The sequence below is a fragment of the Muscardinus avellanarius genome, assembly GCF_963383645.1.
Source record: "Muscardinus avellanarius genome assembly, chromosome: 19".
NCBI lineage: Eukaryota > Metazoa > Chordata > Mammalia > Rodentia > Gliridae > Muscardinus > Muscardinus avellanarius.
Genome location: NC_137805.1, coordinates 20,219,349 through 20,240,326, shown reverse-complemented (window position 1 = coordinate 20,240,326; position 20,978 = coordinate 20,219,349). Strand labels below are relative to the sequence as shown.

At 53.3% G+C, this 20,978-nt stretch overlaps 1 protein-coding gene across 1 annotated transcript in view; it reads right to left on the bottom strand.

The window, feature by feature from the left end:
* PYGB (glycogen phosphorylase B) overlaps window positions 1-19,348 on the bottom strand; it is a gene marked incomplete at both ends in the record, with an annotated part of 36,463 nt that extends 17,115 nt beyond the window's left edge. Inside the window, 8 exons of the mRNA XM_080716177.1 lie at window positions 235-378; window positions 1,740-1,822; window positions 2,243-2,354; window positions 3,080-3,211; window positions 5,268-5,371; window positions 6,452-6,530; window positions 8,436-8,537; window positions 19,106-19,348. Of these exons, the coding sequence (XP_080572303.1) occupies window positions 235-378; window positions 1,740-1,822; window positions 2,243-2,354; window positions 3,080-3,211; window positions 5,268-5,371; window positions 6,452-6,530; window positions 8,436-8,537; window positions 19,106-19,348 (999 nt within the window). The remainder of the gene's footprint in view (window positions 1-234; window positions 379-1,739; window positions 1,823-2,242; window positions 2,355-3,079; window positions 3,212-5,267; window positions 5,372-6,451; window positions 6,531-8,435; window positions 8,538-19,105) is intronic.
* Between the last annotated feature and the right edge of the window lie 1,630 nt (window positions 19,349-20,978).

Genomic DNA, 20,978 nt, shown 5'->3' with positions numbered 1-20,978 from the left:
AAATGACGACTTTGTCACGAGAGCCTTTTATGTTGCCCTTCCCTCCTCACCTAACGTGGCCCAGCGCGGCCTGGTCCTGAGAGGTGGGGCCTGGGCGCAGTCTGACCAGAACAGCTAGAGGGCGAGATGAGGGGTCACTGCCATCCCTCCCGGCCCTCCCAGGATGAGGAAGAGCCACCACACCCAAGAACTTCCCACCACGTCTGGCTCTGAACTCCGCCCTCATTCACCAACCTTGTCTGGGAAGGTCTCAAAACAGGTCCTCACTGGGTCCCGGCAGCCGAACTTGGATGACTTAAAGCGGCGGATGATGTCCTGGAGGGTGGCGGCCACCACGAAGTACTCCTGCTTTAGCCGGAGCTCCTTTCCCTCGAAGAACTGCCAGCAGAGGGTGCGGCTGCAGGCGACAGGCTGGGCCCGCACACCCCAATCCTGGCACCGTTCCTGTCCCCACCACAGCCAGCCAAGGGCACAGGCGAAGGCTCCCGTGTGGCTACCAGCGCCCCTTCCCACAGGGAGGGCAGGGCACCAAGGGCAGGCAGCACAGGTCACACAGATGTGGTGCCGAGGCTGGCCTCCAACCTGTGCTTCTCCTGTGTCAGCCTCCCAAGTATGGGGATGACGGGCTTGCCACACCAGGCCTGGCTGGGGAAATTTTTTTTTTTTTTTTTTTTTGCGGTACTGGGAATGGAACCCAGGAGCATTGTGCCTCTGAGCTACCCCCTCACTCCTATTTTTTAGTATTTTTATTTTTTGAAAGAGGGTCTCACTGAATTGTGAAGGGCCTAAGTAGCTGAGGCTGTCTATGAACCGCGATCCTCCGCCTCCCAAATGCTGGGATTACAAGCATGCGCCACCACGCCGGCCTAGTGATAGAATTTTGTCACAAGCCATTCAGCACCGATAGCTTTGGTGCTATACACACAGATCACTTTGATAAAATCAAAAGTTCACACTTTCATTTTAGGTGCATGATAGGCAAATTTCAATGACTTTTTTTTTTTGGTGTTAGGGATAAAACCTAGGGCCTGTTCATGCTAAAAAAGTATTCTACTGCCAAGCGTGGTGGCGCACACTTGTAATCCCCGCACTTGGGAGGCCGAGACAGGAGGATCGTGCACGTTCGAAGCCAGCCTCACTGGCTTAAGAGACCCTGTTTCCAAATAAAAATATAAAAAACAGGTGTCTGGGAGTGTAGCCCGGAGGTAGAAGGGCTTCCAGGAACCCCAGGACCAGAAAAAAAAAAAAAAAGATTCTACTACTGAGCTATGTCCCCTCAAGAACTCTTAACTGGTAACGGTGACAAAGTCACCAGCCACTAGATCCTAAATTTAGGTGGCCTCAGAATTCAGGAGTGACTGCCACTTAGCACCTGACACTGAGTCAGGCCACACACAGCACCCCTCTCCTGAGGAGTCGGTGGCCTCTGCCCTGGCCTGGTCTGAGCGTGTGTTCAGGGGGAGTGTAGATAAGGGCGTTCTTTTGGGGAGACAGGAGGGAGTGGTGGGGCGAGGCCTGTGAGCACCTGCTGGACTCCACCGAGGACAGCCGCGTCCCGCCATTCCCAGAGCCGCCCCACCAGCACGAATGCGAGACGGGAATGCTGCTGCTGCACCCGTGGCCTCCCCTCCCAAGACCAGCTCAGGTCAGCCATAGCCCTCCACAGGTCTGGCCTCCGGCTCACGTGTCTGCACCCGAGAGGCCCCGTCCACTAGTGGTCGTGCAGGATGGCTACTCACATTGTCATTAGGATACAGGACCCTAGAGATGTTCTCCGCCAAGTTCCTGTCCAGGACGGCCTGCACGTAGTCCCCCACGTTGACTGAGGAGAGACAGTGCCTGGGTCAGTGTGCGCTGCCCGGGGCCGCAGGGCCTTGTTAAGGGCCAGCACCCCAGCTGCTCGGCAGCTTCCTGGTCACAGAAACGCAGTCCAAGCAGGAGGCCCCGGAAGGCTGCTGTCACGCTACCTCACCCCTGCCTCTGAGCAGCACGCACAGCCCGTGCCCTGTGCCCCCTGCACATTCTCGGCTCTGCTCACTCTTCCTGGGACAAGTGTCTGAATGGCCACAAGTGGCGGTCACTCTGCCTTCAGCTCAAGGGACTTTCCAGGGATTCGGACACACCAAGTGCACACTCCAGAGACCCCAGAGGCTTTGCAGGCTTCCTGCAGAGCGTTCACGGAGGGACAGAGCAGTGAGGGCAAGAGCATTTGGGGAAGGCGGCGGGGCCAGGCGAGACGTACAGTCCTGCAGCTTGAAGTCGTTGGGCGCCTTGGCGGACCACAGCCTCATGGTGTTGACAGCGTTGTTCTTGTAGCCAGGCACCGGCGTGTCGTAGGGCATGGCCAGCACCACCTGGCCGAAGGGAAGACGCGCTCAGGGCCGTGGGCTCAGCCGCCCCTGGAGGAGCCCTCCTCGCTCCCCACCACTGACCCGCTCCCCTCTGCCAGACGCGCGCACCTGTCCCAGCACGCACCATGGCCTCACTCACGTCACCCAGGTGCCAAGCGGCCTCCTGAGTGGGGGCCACCTTAGAGTGCCAACCACGGCCCAGCTCACCATCCTCAGCATCACCCCCAAGATGCCACAGCACTGCAGGGGGCGGGGGCGCACACCTATGATCCAGTACTTGGGAGGCTGAGACAGGACCAAGGCCAGCCTCAGAAACTTAGCACAATCTCAGTGCAGCTCAGAGACAGCAAGTGTGCAGGGCCTGCACCCAAGTGTGAAAACATATATGCAGCAGTAAAAACCCTGGCATGGCATTGCCGGGCGTGGTGGCGCACGCTTGTAATCCCCACGCTTGGGAGGCAGAAACAGGAGGATGGCACAGGTTCAAAGCCAGCCACGCGCGCTGGTTTAGGAGATCCTGTTTCCAAATAAAAATGTAAAAAATAGGTCTGGGAGTGTAGTGAAGGGCTTCCAGGAACCCCAGTACCACCAAAAAAAAAAAAAAAAAAAACAACCCTGGCATGGCCTTACGTCCTCCAGGGAGCAGCAGCCCCCAAGGCTGGAGTGATGACCAGCTGGCCCCACACACTCAGCTGCAGCCTGTCCCCCCAGGGCACCAGTCTGGGTACCTGTGTGTCCAGCCACTTGACGCCCTCGGGGGTGTGCTCCACTCTGCCGTAGAAGTGCACAGGCAGCATGTACTCGGGCCGAGCCTTCTCCCAAGGGTTGCCGTAGCGCAGCCAGTCATCAGCCTCTTCCACCTGGAGGGGCGGCGGGGAGAGACGGTGGCTGCTGGGCCAGGCCCCCAAGCTCTCAGAGCCCAGCACTGGGCGACCAGGACCGTGGCCAGCCAAGACTCCAGCCAGGTCAGCGAGCCCACACACCAGCACTTGGCACTGCTAAAGTAATAAACTCTTATAAAATGCAGACATCCAGCTGGCGTGGTGCTGCACACCTGTAATCCCAGTACCTGGGAGGCTGAGACAGGAGACTTGCAGGTTCACGGGAAACCTCAGCTAATTAGTGAGGCCCTCTGCACCTCAGTGAAATACAGTTTCAAGTGGGGCATGGGGCGCACGCTTGTAATGCCAACAGGGATTACAAGACAGGAGGATCACGGTTCAAGGCCAGCCTCAGCTGCTTAGTGAGGCCCTTTGCAACTCAGTGAGACCCTGTTTTAAAATAAAGAATAAAAAATAGGGCTAGGGGTGTAGCTCAGAGGTAAAATGCCCCTAGGTTCCATCCCCAGTACTTAAAAAAAAATTCAGTTTAAAAAATAAAGAATAAAAAATAGAGTTTGGTGAGTGCAAATGTAGCTCAGAGGTAGAATGCCAATGGTGGTTCAGTCCCTAGTACTGTAACAAGAAAAGAGAAAAAAATAATTTCGACAATAAAAAGACATAAAGGCAAACATCATGTTACATACCTATGATCCCAATGCTTGGGAAACTGAGAAAGGAAGACCACAGGTTTGAGGCCAGCCTCAGCAACTCAGTAGAAACAAAAAAAAGAAAGAAAGAAATAATAGCAGTAAAGGGCTGGAGGTGTAGCTCAGGGGTAGAATGCTCCTGAGTCCAATCTCCATTACCAAAAAACAACAAGGAAAACAAAACAAAACAAAACAAAATACAGACATTAAGAATTACCTGAGTCGGCACGCTTGTAATCCCAGCATTCGGGAAGCTGAGACCGGAGGATTGTGGTTCGCGGACAGCCTCAGCTACTTAGTGAAGCCCTCTGCAACTCAGTGAGACCCTGTTTCAAAATAAAGAATAAAAAATTCCACAGGCAGTGGGTGTAGCTCGGAGGTCAAATGCCTCTGGGTTCCATCCCCAGACCTCCAAAAAGAAAAAAAAAAAAAAAGAATTACCTGAAGGAGGACCTGCCTGTGCTAAAACAGGATGGACCTTGAGGCACTGACAGGGGCTGGGCGTGAAGACCCTGTAGCACACGGTTCCATTTACTGGAAACCAGTCCAGTTACTGTTCAGTCCAGTATCAGAACCATTTACTGTTCAGTCCAGGCAGAGCCACGAAGGCTGAGTAGGACTGCCTGGCCCCAGGCGTGAGTGTAAATAAGCGGAGGATCCCTTCCAGGGTGATGGAATGTTCTAGAGGTGCACACTGGGAGTGATGAACAAGCCGAGTATACTAAAAGCTGATCTGTGTAGGGCATGATGGAACACGCCTACATCCCAGCTACACAGGCAGCTGAGTCAGGAGGATCATAAATTTGAGGCCAGCCTCAGCAACTTAGCAAGACTGTCAAAACAGCCAAGGCTCGTGAGACCACACCTTTGGGAACAGGTGCCCCTCGCCAACATCCTGGGCAGCTCACCTGGCTGCGCTTTGATGCCTGTGCATGGTGGGGCTGGCCCCAAGGCCACTGTGCTAGAGAGCCTGCCCTCACACACTGCAGCAGAAACCACCTACCCAACTGCTTTTCTAACTACTCGAAGTCGGCATCCCAGAGGGCGGACACAAACCAACCCTGTGCACTGCATTTGGGAACCCCCGAAAAGCCAGCAAGCAGCCAGAGCACCCAACCCTCAGCTGCAGTGGCCTCGCAGGGGACCCAGACGAGGGTCCCCTGCGTGTGCCTGTGTCCTGCCCCAGCCGACTTCCCTGGCCAGGTGCAACCTCACCAGGCCACAGAGCTGGCAACACGGGAGGGCACGGCCGGCTGCTGCGGCTGCACTTTGCCACAAGCGGGCTGCAGCCTCCCCGGAGCGGAGGACACAGACCGCTGAGCAGAAACCACCCGCTGACTTCCATGGGACTGAGACCTTGAGCCAGTGAAGAGCCCAGAGCCACCCACCTGCCAGCCATCGACGATCTTCTGGTTAAAGATCCCGAACTCATAGCGGATCCCGTAGCCGTATGCCGCCAGGCCCAGCGTGGCCATGGAGTCCAGGAAACAGGCTGAAAACACGCGCTCATGGTCACAGACCACCCCAGACCCGCTGGAACCCCTGGTCTGCAACCCTGGGGCCGGGCCAAGGAAACACCAACTGCGGTGTGTGCACATGCAGGCAGGAGGCACAGAGCCCGCAGAGACCACACACAGCAGCAGCTCCCAAAGAAGCCTCCTGCAGTGGCTCTCCCACGCTGGGCCCAGTGTGCAATGCTGCACACTCTAACACACCACACACTGCCCCGCGTGCAAGCACAGGGATGGGCCTGGCAGAGGGCACGTGGCGGCCCACAGCGCTCAGACACCACGCGCCTAGGGCCCCAGGGCCTCCAGGAGGCAGCATGTCTCCAAACTGAGCCCGTGTCCAACCACAGCTTCTTCAAAGACAAACCAAACCTAGCATTTTGGCTAAAGACACGGAAGGCGAACTTAGTAAGCTTCTGGATTTAAAAGGAGGTGGGTACAGCCAGCGGCAGAGGCCTTGCCAGCATGTGTACGTAAGGCCCAGGACCTGTACCCAGCAGAAGAGGAAGGAAGGGAGGGCGCCGCCACATGGAACACAGGCAGATAAAACAAAGGTCCAAGCAACACAAAAGTAAGAGGGAGGGGTGCAGCTCAGAGGCAGCATGCCCCTGGGTTCATCCCCAGTACCACCAAACAATCCAAAAACAGGCAGAAAGCAGCAGCAGTGTGGAATGGTCCCGACACAGCGCCCCCAGAGCCACCCATTCCCTCTGAGGCCGCGGCGGCTCCCGTGAGCAGGACCACAGGCACAGCCCCGCGCCGTCCCTCTGCCTGCACCCAGGTGCCGGCCTCGGGACCCAGGACTTTCCTGGTGTCAGCTCACCCAATGCAGGCAAGCTTGGTCTTCACGATCATTACAAAGTGCCCCTTGCATGAGAGAGAATGTACGGTTTCCTTTTTCCTCAAGGAGCAGAAAAGATTTTGACCTGAAGAACGCATTCTCCCAGCACCCTGCTGGAAGCCAACCAGCCCTGACAGATCAGTGGCAGGAGCCAATGACCTTTGCCTGGCTGCGGGATCCTCAGACAGAGGGTTAGAAACCTTGTCCCGGACAGATGTGTTACCTGCCAGCCGCCCCAGGCCCCCGTTGCCAAGGCCGGCATCCTCTTCAATTTCTTCTAGTTCTTCCAAATCCAACCCCAACTGCAAATTAAAAACACAAGTAACATTTCTTTCCCCTTTGGTACTGGAGACTGAATACTGGGGATTTGGTACATCTGAGCTAGACCCCCCAGCCCTTTCTTATTTCCTATTTTGAAACAGCCTTGCTAAGTTGCTGCCGCTGGATTTAAACCTGGGATCCTCCTGTCGCAGCCTCCCAGGTACTGGGATTACAGGTTAATACTACCAGGTCTAGCAAAATTCTTTTTTTTTTTTTTTATGGTACTGGGGATGGAACCCAAGGGCATTCTACAACCGAGTTATACCCCCAGCCCTATTTTTATTCTTTATTTTAAAACAGGGTCTCACGGAGTTGCAAATACCTCACTAAATAGCTGAGGCTGGCTGCAAACCTGTGATCCTCCTGTCTCAGCCTCCAAAATGCTGGGATTACAAGTGTGCACTACCACGTGCGGCTGCAAAATTCTTTTAAAGTATACAAAAAGTTATGCAACCATCACCACTAATTCCTGAACTCATTACACTGAAAAGAATCACTTTACTTCCTGCCTCTGAAATCGCCTATTTTGGACATTAAAGGAAACACCCCAGCTGGTGTGGTGGCGCGCACCTGCAATCGCAGTACTTGGGAGCTGAGACAGGAGGATCACAGGTTTGATGCCAGATTTAGTAATTTAAGATTCTTAGCAACTCAGTGAGACTGTTTCAAAATCTAAACAAAACATTTAAAAGGGTTAGGTGTGTAGCTCAGAAGTAGAATGCCTTGGGGTTCAATCCCTACTACAAAAAAAAAAAGGCAGTTTTTAAGTAGGGCATGGTGACACACGCCTGTAATCCCAGCACCTGGCGGCTGAAACAGAAGGACCGCAGGTTCAAGACCAGCTTCAGCAACTCAGTGAGACCCTATTTCTAAACAGAGAACAAAAAAGGCTGAGGCAGAGGTCGATCGGCCCTGGGCCCAATCTTCAGTGATTACCTTAGAGGCAGGTTAGCAGTTTAATAGAGTAACTAGGAATAGGCAACGCCAACCACTGTACCACCTTCTAAACCTGACCCTGGGGTGGGAGTGGGCTGTGCCACGGAGTCTAGAAACGTCTCCACCTTAGCATCACGGCTCAGCCCCGCCTTTGCACTCCTTCTAATGTCTTCCCTGTCAATTTTACTGTCTCCTCTTGAGGAAGAGGAGCATGGGCCACCAACCTGTACTCCTCCAGTACGGCAGGACGTGCTCCCAGGTGGTGGGAATCTTCTTTCTTTTTTTTTTTTCTTGTCCGGGGATGGAACCCAGGGGTATTCTACCTCTGAGCTATATCCCCAGTTCTATTTCATTCTTTATTTTGAAACAGGATCTCACTAAATTACGAAGGGCCTCTCAGCCACTCCTCACAAGCAGCTGAGGCTGGCTGAGAACCTGCGATCCTCCTGTCTCAGCCTCCCAAGTACTGGGATTACAGATGTGCAGCACCACACCTGGTGGGGTGGTGGGAATCTTAACAGTATTTTTCACTCTGTGGGAGAACGGGTTAAACCTCAATGCAACGGGAGGCCGACCATGGGAAGGGAGGCTAGCCACGGGAGGTCAGCCTCGAGAGGGGAGGCCAGCTGCGGGAGGCTGGTCACGGGAGGGGAGACCAGCCACGGGAGGGGAGGCCGGGTCCTGGGGTGGGGAGGCTGGCCACAGGAGGTCAGTCAAGGGAGGGGAGGCTGGGTATGGGGTGGGAGGCCGGCCATGGGAGGTCAGCCTTGAGAGGGAAAGCCGGGTATGGGGTGGGGAGGCCGGCCACAGGAGGTCAGTCATGGGAGGGGAGACTGGCCATGGGAGGGGAGGCCAGCCACAGGAGGTCAGTCACAGGAGGGGAGGCCGGCCACAGGAGGGGAGGCCAGCCACAGGAGGTCAGTCACGGGAGGGGAGGCAGGAGCACATACCTGATAAATGGCTTCGTCACAGGCATTCTGGAGGCCCAGGTTCACCATGGTGTTCTGCAGTGTGCGGCCCATGTAGAACTCCAGGGAGAGGTAGTAAATGCGCTGAAGGGCAGAGGAAAGACTTGGACCTCTCATCCTCCACCTGCCCGGAGGCTGCGGCTCCGGCAGCCATGGAGCATCTGCTCAGGACGCCACTCACCAGCGGGGTCTCTCCCTGCCCCCAGAGGCCGCAGACGAACACACTAACCTCCCCAAGTGTGGGGCGCAGGTCAGCCCCTGGCTGGGAGCGAGGTCCTGGACCGGGCAGACCCAGGCTGGCCTCCTGCCAGCTGTGTGTCCCCAGGCAGGTTGTTTTGTCTAACATGGGATTAAACAAACCTACAAGGTGGAAAACGTTTTCAAATATCTGATATAGCCACGTGGATGATGCATGCCTGTAGTTCTCCTGGGGAGACAAAGGCAGGTCACTGGAGCCTAGAAGTTCAAGGCCAGCCTGGGCAACAAGAGCCTGTCTCCAAGAACACAGATCTGGACGCACAAGTCGTCCTCGGCCATCAGAGCCACTGACAGATGCTGGGCGGCTGGATGAAAGTGTCCATTCCAACTAGGCAGAAGTCTGGGGTGTGTGCATGTGTGTGGTGCTAGGGACTGAACCCAAGTAAACACCTCTGAGCTACACCCCCAGCCCTATTTTATTTGTGTGTGTGTGTGTGTGTGTGTGTGTGTGTGTGTGTGTGTGGTACAGGGGATGGAACCCAGGGGCATTCTACCTCTGAGCCACACCTCAAGTCCTATTTTTTTTTTTTTTTGAAACAGAGACTCACTAAGTTTCTGAGCGTCTTGCTAAGTTGCTGAGGCTGGCTGCGAACCTGCGATCCTCCTGTCTCTGCCTCCCACGTACTGGGATTATAGGCGTGTGCCACCATGCCCGGCAAGAATCCAGTTTTGGGGGAAATTCATACAGTGGCCTGGGCAAAGCTGTTTTGTCCGTAGAACAGACTGGTTTGTGAGTGGTGCCCTGGAATACTGATGGGACCCAGTGGGGCAGCGGTCAGTGTCCAGCCTGCCTGGCATGTCTCTGCCCAGGACCTAACACAGAGGAGGCAGAGGGAAGCCTGCACCCCAGAGCCCTCGAGTTCCCGCACCCTCTCAACGCCCGCCAACCTTCACCATCTCTCGCTGCCTTTGGCGTGGCCAGGAGCGAGGCCTGGAGCTCAGGCAGAGGTGCGTGCCTCCAATTCCACTGCTTGGGAGGCTGAGGCAGGAAGAGCCCGGTGTAAGAAGCCCAGGTGTGAGGCCAGCCTCAGGATTTCAAAATAAAAAATAAATTAAAAGGACCAGGTTCAATCCCCAGTACCAAACAATTTTCTATAAGGTAAGAAACTCCATAAACAAAAAACTTACAAATTAGGAGGATATGCATAAAAATCAGAGCTCAGACTATGTGTTGGGGGCACTAGAGATTAAACACAGGTGCGCAGCGCCTCTGAGCCACAGCCCAGCCTTTCTATATTTCATTTTGAAACAGGGCCTTGCTAAATTGCCCAGGGTCTCTCAGTTGCTGAGGCTGGCCTCAAACCTGTGGTTCTCCTGCCTCAGCCTCCAAGTACTGGGATTACAGGCAGAGTTTGTTTTTTTAGGGCCTGTTTCCACTTTTTTTGAGTGTGTATGTGTGTGGGGGGGTACTGGGGGTAGAACCCAGGGCTTTTCTACCTCTGGGCTATACTCCCAGACCTATTTTATAGTGTATTTAGAAACAGGGTGTCACTAAGTTGCTGAGAGCCTCACTAAGTAGCTGAGGCTGGCTTTGAACATGCGCAGTCCTCCTGTCTCAGCCTCACAAGTGCGGGGATCACAAGCGTGCGCCACCACGCCCGGCTTGTTTCTACTTTTTAATCATTGGATGTGTTGCTTCTAAATTACTATCCAAATTCCAACATCCTTTAAACGAGAAACACACTGCAGTGTGAGGACAGGTCCCCACAGCTGCTGTCACCGCGGCGCTCAGCCTCTGCCTGCGGCTGACTCCCAGCACCGCACGGCTTTCGTTTACACTGCTCTTCAACCAAATGATGGCATTCCAGGGTTTCCATAGCGCCACCTTCCTGCCTGCAAAGCCACCTGGGCCCTGTTTACTAAGGGACGTGAAGGCAGAAGCCAGCTGCCCAAGTACTGTGGGCTGCACTCACGCACGATGGTTCCTTGTTTCCTATACACACCACCCCTAATCCAAGGGGCGTGCTGAAGACCTCTGGTGGCTGGCAGAACCACTGACAGACCAAATAGAAAAACCTGTCATGAAAGTTCTGTTAATACAGCCTCTCAGCCGGGCGTGTAATCCCAGCATTCGGGAGGCTGAGACCAGAGGATCGCGGTTCGCGGACAGCCTCAGCTACTTAGTGAGGCCCTTCGCAACTCAGTGAAACCCGGTTTCAAAATAAAGAATAAAAAACAGGGCAGGGGGTGTAGCTCGGAGGTTGAATGGCCCTGGATTCCATCCCCAGTACTGCAAAAAAAAAGAAAAAGATATATATAGCCACTCTCAAACACATCTTTTCATACTCTGCATCTCAGAAGTCCCCACATTAAAGTTTCTCAGTTCTTAAGTGAAGAACTCCCAGTAGGCTCAGTGGAGTGGCCCCAGTAGCTCAGGGAGCCGAGGCAGGATGATCGCAAGCTTGAGGGCAACCTACGCAACTCAACAAGGCCGTTTCAAATAAAATAAAAGGCTGGGCTCAGTGTAGGGCAGTCCTGGTCTAATTTCTTAGAAGAAGCCTTGTTCCTCCTGTCTCTCCTGCCCTGACTGACCCCAGTTCACTTCTCTTCTGTACGGATCACTGCCAAGTCAAATGTGAGCTCCTGGAACGCAGTGCTGGGCTCCGCCATGGTCACTGTGATGGAGGTACGCACCACGGCCACGGGCCGGCTGGAGTCCCAGCAGAGCAGCAGGCTGCCTCTTAAAACTTAGGCCAGTCCATTTCCAGGATTTTTTTTTTTTTTTTTTTTTTTTAGGTACTGGGAACGGAATCCAGGGGCATTCTACTTCTGAGCTACACTCTCAGCCCTATTTTTTATTCTTTATTTTTGAAACAGGGTCCCACTGAAGGCTATCTGTGAACCGTGATCCTCCTGTTTCAGCCTCCTGAATGCTGAAATTACAAGTGTGCGCCACCACGCCCAGCCATTTCTAGGATTTTTTTTTTGTGGGTCTGGGGATGGAACCCAGCATTTGACCTCCAAGCTATACCCCCTGCCCTGTTTTTTATTCTTTATTTTGAAACAGGGTCTCACTGAGTTGCAGAGGGCCTAAGTAGCTGAGGCTGTCTGCAAACCACGATCCTCCTGTCGCAGCTTCCCAAATGCTGGGATTACAAGCGTGTGCCACCACACCCGGCTTCAGGATTTTTCATTGACTACTTTCAGACTGCTGCTCACCTCGGGTACCTGAGACTGTGGGAAGAAAAAGTGCAGATTGGAGGGACTGCTGTATACACGAGGCCCGTTTCTCCCCGCAGAATGGCAGCACGAGCCTCCCCTGTGCAGCAGGTGGAGGATGGCCGCAAGGGCTGCACTGGCTGCGACCTTGCCTATTAGGTAAATCCAGCAGAAGTTCTTGCTAAGTTCCCCGGGATGGCCTCCAACCCTTGGTCCTCCTGCTTCAGCCTCCCAAACACCTGACATTACAGGAATGGGCACTGTGCCCACTGTTTCCTATTAACTGCTTCATGTCTTAGAGTGTCATGAGTTTCCTTTTTCTGGCTTTTTATTTTTTGGGTGGTACTAGGGATGAAACCCCTCCACCTCCGGGCTACACTCCCAGACCCATTTTATATTTTTATTTGGAAACAGGGTCTCTTAAAGCCAGTGAGGCTGGCTTCGAACCTGCACTATCCTCCTGTCTCCGCCTCCCAAGCGCGGGTATTACTAGGGTATGCCACCATGCCCAGCTCTTTTGTGGTTGTCTTTTTTTGTTTTGAACTGGGGATCGAACCCAGGGCGGTACACTTGCCAGGCAAGTGCTTTGCCACTGAGCTACATCCCAGTCCTTTTGTGGGGTTTTTGAGACAGGGTCTCACTATGCTGACCAGGCTGGCCTTAAACTCTCAAGTGGTCCTCTTGCCTCAGTTTTCCAAGTAGCTGGAAAGTGTTTTCAACCATGCCCAGCTGATGTGTGTGTGTGTGTGTGTGTGTGTGTGTGTGTGTGTGTACATGGTACTGGGGAGTTGAACCCAGGGGCATTCTATCTTTGAGCTATACCTGCAGCCTGTTTTTGTGTGTGTATGTGATACTGGGGATGGAACCCAGGGGCTTTCTACCTCTAGGCTATACTCTCAGACCTATTTTCCATTTTATTTGGAAACAGGGTCTCATTAAGTTGCTGAGGGCCTCACTAAGTAGCTGAGGCCGGCTTCAAACCTGCATGATCCTCCTGTCTCAGCCTCCCAAGCACTGGGACTACAAGCATGCGCCACTATGCCCAGCTCAATTAAAACTTAAAAAAAAAAAAAAACCCACTGAGTTAAGTGTTGGTCACATCAAAAACACCTTCACAGGAACATCCAGAGTAATGCTAACCTCTGGGCCAAGCTGACACACAGAGCTAGCCATCCAGCGTGTAAGCAGAGGGCAGACTGTCTTCAAGGGCAGTCAGGGTGCTGGGTAGGCGTGGAAAACTGGCTTCCCACTTGGACAGCCAGCAGGGTGATCTGCAACACGCCACAGCCACCACAATCAGCTTCAGGCCAGAGAAAATAGCTCAGAGCTATCTGCTGGCCTGCCTGGCTCAAGGTCACCGTGACAGCTGGAAGAGCTGGGCAGGTCAGGAGGGGCCCAGCAGAGCTCCCACCAGGACTGGACTCTTTAAAGCAAAGGCCACAAGTGGGGCAGAGGCCCAGGGCTGCGGAGCTGCTCTGCCTCCCAACCAGACCAGATTAATCACATCCTGTGATCATCACACTGAAGGTTTGGGCCCCGAGGAGCTGCTTTTCCATTATCTACCAGGACACTCAGGCCACCTAAGGAGAGAACCACAGAAAATGACCGGTCCACGCCCCGCGGGACAGCTCTGCCAGAGTCCCGCGAGGCCCAGCAGCGCATCAGCGCCAGTATTGGCCCCTAATCCCCCGTCTGTCTTCTGTAGGGGCCAGAAGTTAGGGTCTGCATTTTGTCTCGCCCTGGAATTTAATCTATCTCCCTTCCCTTCCAAGTCCCTGCGCGGGCTCTGAAGCCTTCTATTCATGTGAACCTTTTGCATTACACCTTGCTTAAGCATCCTCAAGTTCTGGGCGGGGCTGGAATATCAGCATAAAATGGATACACTGTGTAAGCGAATGTAAAACCCTCACATTTCAGGAAGATAAGACATCTCAGAAGTAGATGACCAGGCTCAACTGTGCTCTTATTTGTTTTTGGTGGTTCTAGGAATTGAACCTAGGGACACTATCACTTAGCTACATCCCCAGCCCTTTTTACTTTTTACTTGGGACAGAATCCCACTAAATGCACGGGCTGACCTCAGACTTCCAATCCTCCACCTCAGCCTCCCACGTGGCAGGGACTACAGGCCTGCAGTGCCTTGCCCTGCAAGAGGTTTTCCTCCTCCTTCCTCAGCACTAGCATCAAACCCAGGGCCTGGGGTAGACAAGGCAAGTGCTTTTCCACGGAGCTACATCCCAGCCTCCTCCCTCCCTCCCCCTCTTTCTTTTGTGCAGGGGATTGAACCCATGGACGTTCTACTTCTGAGCTACATGCCCAGCCTATTTTTTTTTTTAAGAGTCTCACTTTACTAAGTTGCTGATACGGCCGCAAACCTGTGCACCTCCTGCCTCAGCCTCCCAAGTACTGGGGTGCACTTGGAGGTGCACCACCACGCCCAGAGCTTCCGCTCACTTTTTTTTCTGTGGTACTGGGGGGTGGAACCCAGGGACTTTTCTACCTCCAGGCTATACTCCCAGACCTATTTTCTATTTTATTTGGAAACAGGGTCTCACTAAGTTGCTGAGAGCCTCACTCGGTAGCCGAGGCTGGCTTCGAACCTGTGCGATCTTCTGTCTCAGCCTCCCAACTGCAAGGATTACAAGCGTGCACCACCACACCCGGTTTTTCCTCACATTTTAAAAACATATAAACTGAGGCCAAGAAAGGTTGAGTCCACCCGAACCCCTTGGGTGCGGACTAACCTCACCAGGCCAGAACTAAGGGGTCTGGGAGCTGGGAGCGAGCTCGGAGCTGGACCCTTGTCTAGTGTGCACAAGGCCCAGGTTCAGGCCTCAATACCACGAAAGAAAATTTGTTTTTGTAAAAGGGGTGCAGACCAGACCCACGTGCGACCCTTCCAGTCCCTGGGTTGAGTGGGGTCCCCACCTGGCAGTTTGGGCCACATCTCACCACGCCCCTTCCCAAGTCCCAGGGAATCCATGAGATGTCTACAAATAACCACTGCCTCTTGCCAAGCACAGACCTCTTGCTGACTTGCCAGGCAGGTTGCCTGGAAAAGCTTCCTCTGGCCATTTCAAGTTTCTATTAGTTCTGAAAACAAAGGGCTGTACCCGGAGCAGTGGCAAATGTCTGCAATCCCAGCGACTGAGGCAGGACGGTAGCAAGTCTAGGCCAGCCTGGGTAACTTAAGGAGACCTGTCTCAAAATGAAAAATAAAAGTGCTGAAGATTTAGTGAGAGCGTGCCTCTGGGTTCAGCAAAAATAGGCAAATGATAAAAATAGATTCAGCATTATACTACTTTACATAATGAACACAAATTCCTACCAATACAGAAGACAGATCTAAAATGCAAGCTATTTACAGCGTTCACAATATTATCACTAGGTGATCAGATACGTGGCTTGTCTCTGTTTTCTAATTTTCCTTACACTAACCATAAAACTTTTCTTCCAGTAACCATAAGCACTAGCATGATGTGGGGGGGCAGGGTTGGATCCAGGGGTGTACTACCTCTAAGCTATATCCCCAGCTTTTTTTTCTTTTGTTTTTGAAACAGGGTCTTGCTAGGTTGCTGAGAGTCTGTCTAGGTTGCTGAGACTGGGTTCGAACTTGCAACCTTCTGTTTTAGCCTCCCAAGTACTAGGTTTACAGGCATGTGTCACCACGCCCAGCACATTTTGTGTGTGTGTGTGTGTGTGTGTGGTACTGGGGGTGGAACCCAGGGGATTTCTACCTCCAGGCTATACTCCCAGACCTATTTTATATTTTATTTGGAAACAGGGTCTCACTAAGTAGCTGACAGTCTCACTAAGTAGCTGAGGCTGGCTTCGAACCTGCACGATCCTCCTGTCTGAGCCTCCCAAGCGCGGGGATAACAAGTGTGAGCCACCACACCCAGCACCAGCACATAATTTTTTTTTTTTTTTTTTTTGCAGTACCAGGGATGGAACACAGGGACATTCTTCTATCTCCAAGCTACACCCCCCCAGTCCTATTTTATTATTCTTTGATTTGAAACAGGGTCTCAGTGAGTTGCGAAGGACCTCACTGAGGCTGTCTGCGAACTGCGATCTTCCTGTCTCAGCCTCCCAAATGTTGGGGTTACAAGCGTGAGCCACCATGCCCAGCTACATAATTTTTTAAAAGACAATAATAAGAAACAAAAGCATTGTTGTATTACACGTGTCACACCACAGTCTGAAACATGCCAGTCCAGGCTCTGAGGACCTGGGCTTGGGCCTGGCTCTGCAGGTTTTAAGGAGTGGGGTCCCTCTGAGTCTCTGAGGGGCTTCTGGGCCATTACCTCGAAACATGAAGCTTCTGCCAGAAGGGAGGCTTGAGCTGATTTCATCAGTAATTAGCACCCAACTCCAACTTTCCACCTATTTGTTGTTGTTTTCAAAGCAACAACAAGAAGGCAGCTCAAAGGCAGAATGCCTCCAGGTTCAATTCCCAGTACCAAAAAAAAAAAAAAAAAAAAAAAAAGAAGAAGAAAAGAAAGAGGGGCTGGGGGTGTAGCTTGTGGTTGGGCTCAACCCCCAGTACTTCGGTTGGAACTGAAGGGCATTCCACCATTGAGTTACACCCCAGCCCTATTTTTAAATTTTTATTTTGAAACAGGGTCTCACTGAGTTGCAAAGGGCCTCACTTAAGCAGCCGAGGCTGTCTGCGAATCGTGATCCTCCTGTCTCAGCCTCCCAAATGCTGGGATTACAAGTGTGTGCTATTGCACCTGGCTAAATTTTATTCTTTAAATCTTTTTTTTTTTGAGATAGGGTCTCACTAGGTTACCCAGGCTGGCACTGAACCTGTGATCCTCCTGTCTCAGCCTCCCATATGCTGGGATTACAAGTGTGAGCCAGCACATCTGGCTAAATTTTATTCTTTAATTTTTTTTTTGTTTTTTTAGATAGGGTCTCACTAGGTTGCCCAGGTTGGCACTGAACCTGTGATTCTCCTGGCTCAGTTTCCCAAGTATTGGGATTACAAGTACGCCGTGCCCAGCTGTGTGGTTTCTTCAAGAGAAAGATTTTCGAGTCGGGCATGGTGGCGCCCACTTGTAATCCCAGCTCCTGGGAGGCCGAGACAGGAGGATCACAGAGGTTCGAAGCCAGCCTCAGCTACTTAGTGAGGCTCTCAGCAACTTAGTGAGACCCTGTTTCCAAATAAAATATAAAATAGGTCGGGGAGTATAGCCCGGAGGTAGAAAGCCTCTGGGTTCCACCCCCAGTACCAAAAAAAAAAAAAAGAAAGAAAGAGAGAGAGAGAGAGAGAGAGAGAGAGAGAGAGATTTCCACCTGCTGCCACAGACCTGTCACCAAGGATCAGGACACGTGCCCTGTTGAAGGGACTCATTCTGTTCATGAAGGTCCTTACCCCAACCACTGGGCCTGTGGTGGCCTCTCTGAGGATGTTACTATGCATAAAACGTATAAATGAAGTTGAAAGTAGGGCTGGGCTCCTCGGGCATGCTTCCGAATATCAGCGCAGGCCACCGTGTGGACAAACGCTGCTGGGCCCGAGGCTCCTCACAGGCAGGGAATTCTGGGGAACCACATCTTGGCCAGCTTCCCTGGCAGCTGTCCCAAGCCCTGGTTGTAATAACCTGTTTTAGCTATTAGCCGCTAGTTCTTTCGAAGCTGTCTTGCATACTAAGTATGAAGAGGTCCACTTGGCATCCTAACAGGTCCTCCCCATCTTTTATTTTAGAAAAAAAAAAAAAAGTACCCCATGAGTCTCTGAATTTGGAAAACACGTCAATCTCTCAGCAGCTTTTTCCAAGTACTGGTGATTGAGCCCATGTACACACTACCACAAGCTACACACCCAGCCCCTCTTTCTTTTCTTTTATTATTGTTTGTACTGGAAATTGAACCTGGAGGCATTCTGCCTCTGAGCTACAACCTCAGCCCTGTTTTATTTTTATTTTGAAACAGGGTTGCACTAGGTTGATAAGACTCTCACTATTTGCTGAGGCTGTCCTTGAACCTATGATCTTCCTGTCTCAGCCTACAGAGTACTGGGATTACAGGAGTGCATCACCATGCCCAGCACCTTTTTCATTTTTTACCTTGAGTAAGGTCTACAGTGCTCTGGGCTGAACTTGCAGTACGCCTGCCTCTGCCTCAGTGGCTGGGACTCCAGATGTGCACCACCATGTAGGGCTGCAATCGTTAAGCATATCTTAATGTCCTGCAGAGGTGCTCTACAATGCCCAGTGCCCAGAAGTCTACCACAAATCAAATTTGCAAACTGGCCTCAAGCCTGCTAGTGTCTTTTCCCTTGACAGTCCCTCCCACCATAGTACAGGAAAGACAAAATCTCCGTGGTCAGGGACATGGAACTAACTGGCCCTAGGAGCTGGCCTAGATTACCCACCAGGGGAAACCTGGAGCCGCATTCATTTGGAAAGCTGTTTATGAGTGAAAAAGTTACAAATGTTTATGAACGAAACAGAAAAGCCAGAGTTGTTTGTGCAACTTTTTTAATGCAAATGTTACTCAGGGATAGAAAAAGATCTGCAAGGACAGGTACCTACGTTTTTAAATGTGGTCATGATCTTCATTAATGTCTTTTGTATTTTTCTACTGCAAAATTTTTTCCTTTTTTGCGGGTCGGGGGATGGAACCCAGGGGCATTCGACCTCCGAGCCACACCCCCTGCCCTATTTGTAGAGTCTTCACTAAGTTGCGGAGGGCCTCACTAAGTAGTTGCGGCTGTCCTCGAACCCGGATCCTCCTGTCTCAGCCTCCCGAATGCTGGGATTACAAGCGTGCGCCACCATGCCCGGCTCAAGATTTTTCTCTTAATATAAAAAGTTAGAACTCCTAAAACAATCTCCGTGAACTTTAAGCAAAGCACATTTCTCCAGGAAGGCGTGGAGCCCAGGATGAGCTTTCTCCGAGGCTCCAACTCTGGCGCCGGCGGCCTCCTGCTCTAAGCAGGCATCACAAAGTTGGCTTTTTCCTAACCACCTTCGCCAAAACCAGCCCCGCAGCGCCCTGCAGACTGCTGATCTCACCCCCTGCGGCCCATAAAGCACCAGGCCTGGCTCCAGGACCCTTTCCTCCCACTCGCTGCCGCAGAAAAACAAAAGGGTGGGGAGGGGGCCCTCACGGAAGGCGCCGGGCGCCGGCCCGGGGCTCTGCGGGCTCCCCGGCCCGCCGGCGGGGCAGGCAGGTCCGCCGCCCCCAGGCCGGCTGCGCCCGCCGGGCCGCCGGGCCGCGCTCACCTTGGGGTCGCGCTCGTAGTAGTGCTGCTGCGTGCGGATCCAGCGGCCCACCAGGTGGTCGCGCACCGTGTGCGCCAGCGCGAAGAAGTAGTCGCGGGGCGTGGCCACGTTGCGGTCCTTGACCAGCGTGAAGTGCAGGTGCCGGTTGAAGCTCTTGCGCACCTCCGCCACGTCGCCCAGCCCCGCCAGGCCGCGCACGCTGATCTGCTTGCGCCGCTCGCTGTCGGTCAGCGGCTTCGCCATCGCGCTGCGGGTCGGCGGAGCGGGGGGAGCCGGGCACCAGGATGCTGCAGCCGCTCTGCGGGACTGCGGGTCTGCGCCGCCGGGCGCGCCTGCGCACTGCGCGGGGCGGGGCCGGGGGCGGGCTTAAGGGCAGGGCCTCAGGGGAGAGGCCTGGCAGGACTGGGGGCGGGGCTGGAGGCGGGGCTTTCATGGGGGCGGGCTTAGGGGCAGGACCTCAGAGGAGAGGCCTGGCATCGCTAGGGGCGGGGCCTGACATCGCTAGGGGCGGGGCCTGGCAGGACTGGGCGGTGCCCGGGAGGACGGAGCCTCAGGGAGGGGCTTTAGCTCCAGGGAGAGCAGTCAGTGTCCCGTTTTCTAGAAGAGGAAGCTGAAGTGACCTGCCAATGGCCGCTCAAAAGCTCGGATTTTCCCTCTCAGTGTGGCAAACGTGGAAGGTCACTGGAGGAAGCGAGGACTGGCTGCTCCTCCCAGTACAAGGGCAGTCAGGGAACCTGCCCTGTTGTAGGGAGACTTTTTCTTGCTATACTGAGGATTGAACCCAGGGGGCATTCTACCTCCGAGCTACACCCCCAGCCCTATTTTTCATTCTTTTATTTTGAAATAGAGTCTCACTAAGTTGCAGAAGGCCTAAGTAGCTGAGGCTGTCCTCGAACCGTGATCCTCGGGTCTCAGCCTCCCAAATGCTGGGATGACAAGCGTGCACCACTATGCCTGGCTCTCAAATTTCTTTGTTGTGCCCCAAATACCTGACAAACGCAACCTAGAAGGGGAAAGGCTTATTGGCTCTTGGTTTTTGACGTTTCAGTGTACATTGTGCAGAACGCTGGGTGGTGTGGAGGAGGAGAAGCTGCACTCCGCTCAGGGCAGAGAGAGAGAGAGAGGAAGTGGCCAGGGTCAGATCTAGTCCCAAGGCCACTCCTCCACTGACAAGTGCTCCTGCCACACCCAACTTTGAACCTCGCTGCGGTGCCCAGCGTGAGGGTTTTGCCAGACATTCCTGATCCAAGCCAGAACAGTTGCCCAGGCTGGTCTCGAGCTCCTGGGCTTAAGAAAGATCTTCCTGCTCAGCCCTGGAGTTCTGGGACCTATAGTAGCCTATTTATTTTGCCTGTGTAACCTCTGCTGTTTGGTCTGGGTGGAGCTCTGGCTAGGTGTGCCCATTGTTAGAGCTGAAGACTATCCAAAGTACAGGTGGAGCTGGGCGTGCAGCTCAGTGGTAGGACAGGAGCTTAGCATGTTGGAGGCCCTGGGGCCCATCACCAGGCAGTGGGGTAAAGAGGGACACACACACACACCCCTACTGCTGGGCAAGGAGGCACATGCCTGCAATCCTAGCTACTCAGGAGGCTGAGGCTGGAGGATCACAAGTTTGAGACTAGCCTGGGCAACTTAGTGAAACCTTGTCTCAAAATTAAAAATAAAAGGGACGCAGGATGTGGTGGTGCGTGCCATAGAAGTCATGACTTTCGTCTTGGCCATTGTCTCAGGCCTGCCAGAGCCGAACCTTTGTGTAGGCTCTGACCTTTGTGAGTGACCTTTGCCTCACTCTTGCTAGGCAAGCACTCTACCACTGAGCTGCACCCCAGCCCTAGTTAACACTGAAAAATATCTCAGTAGCTGGGCATGGTAG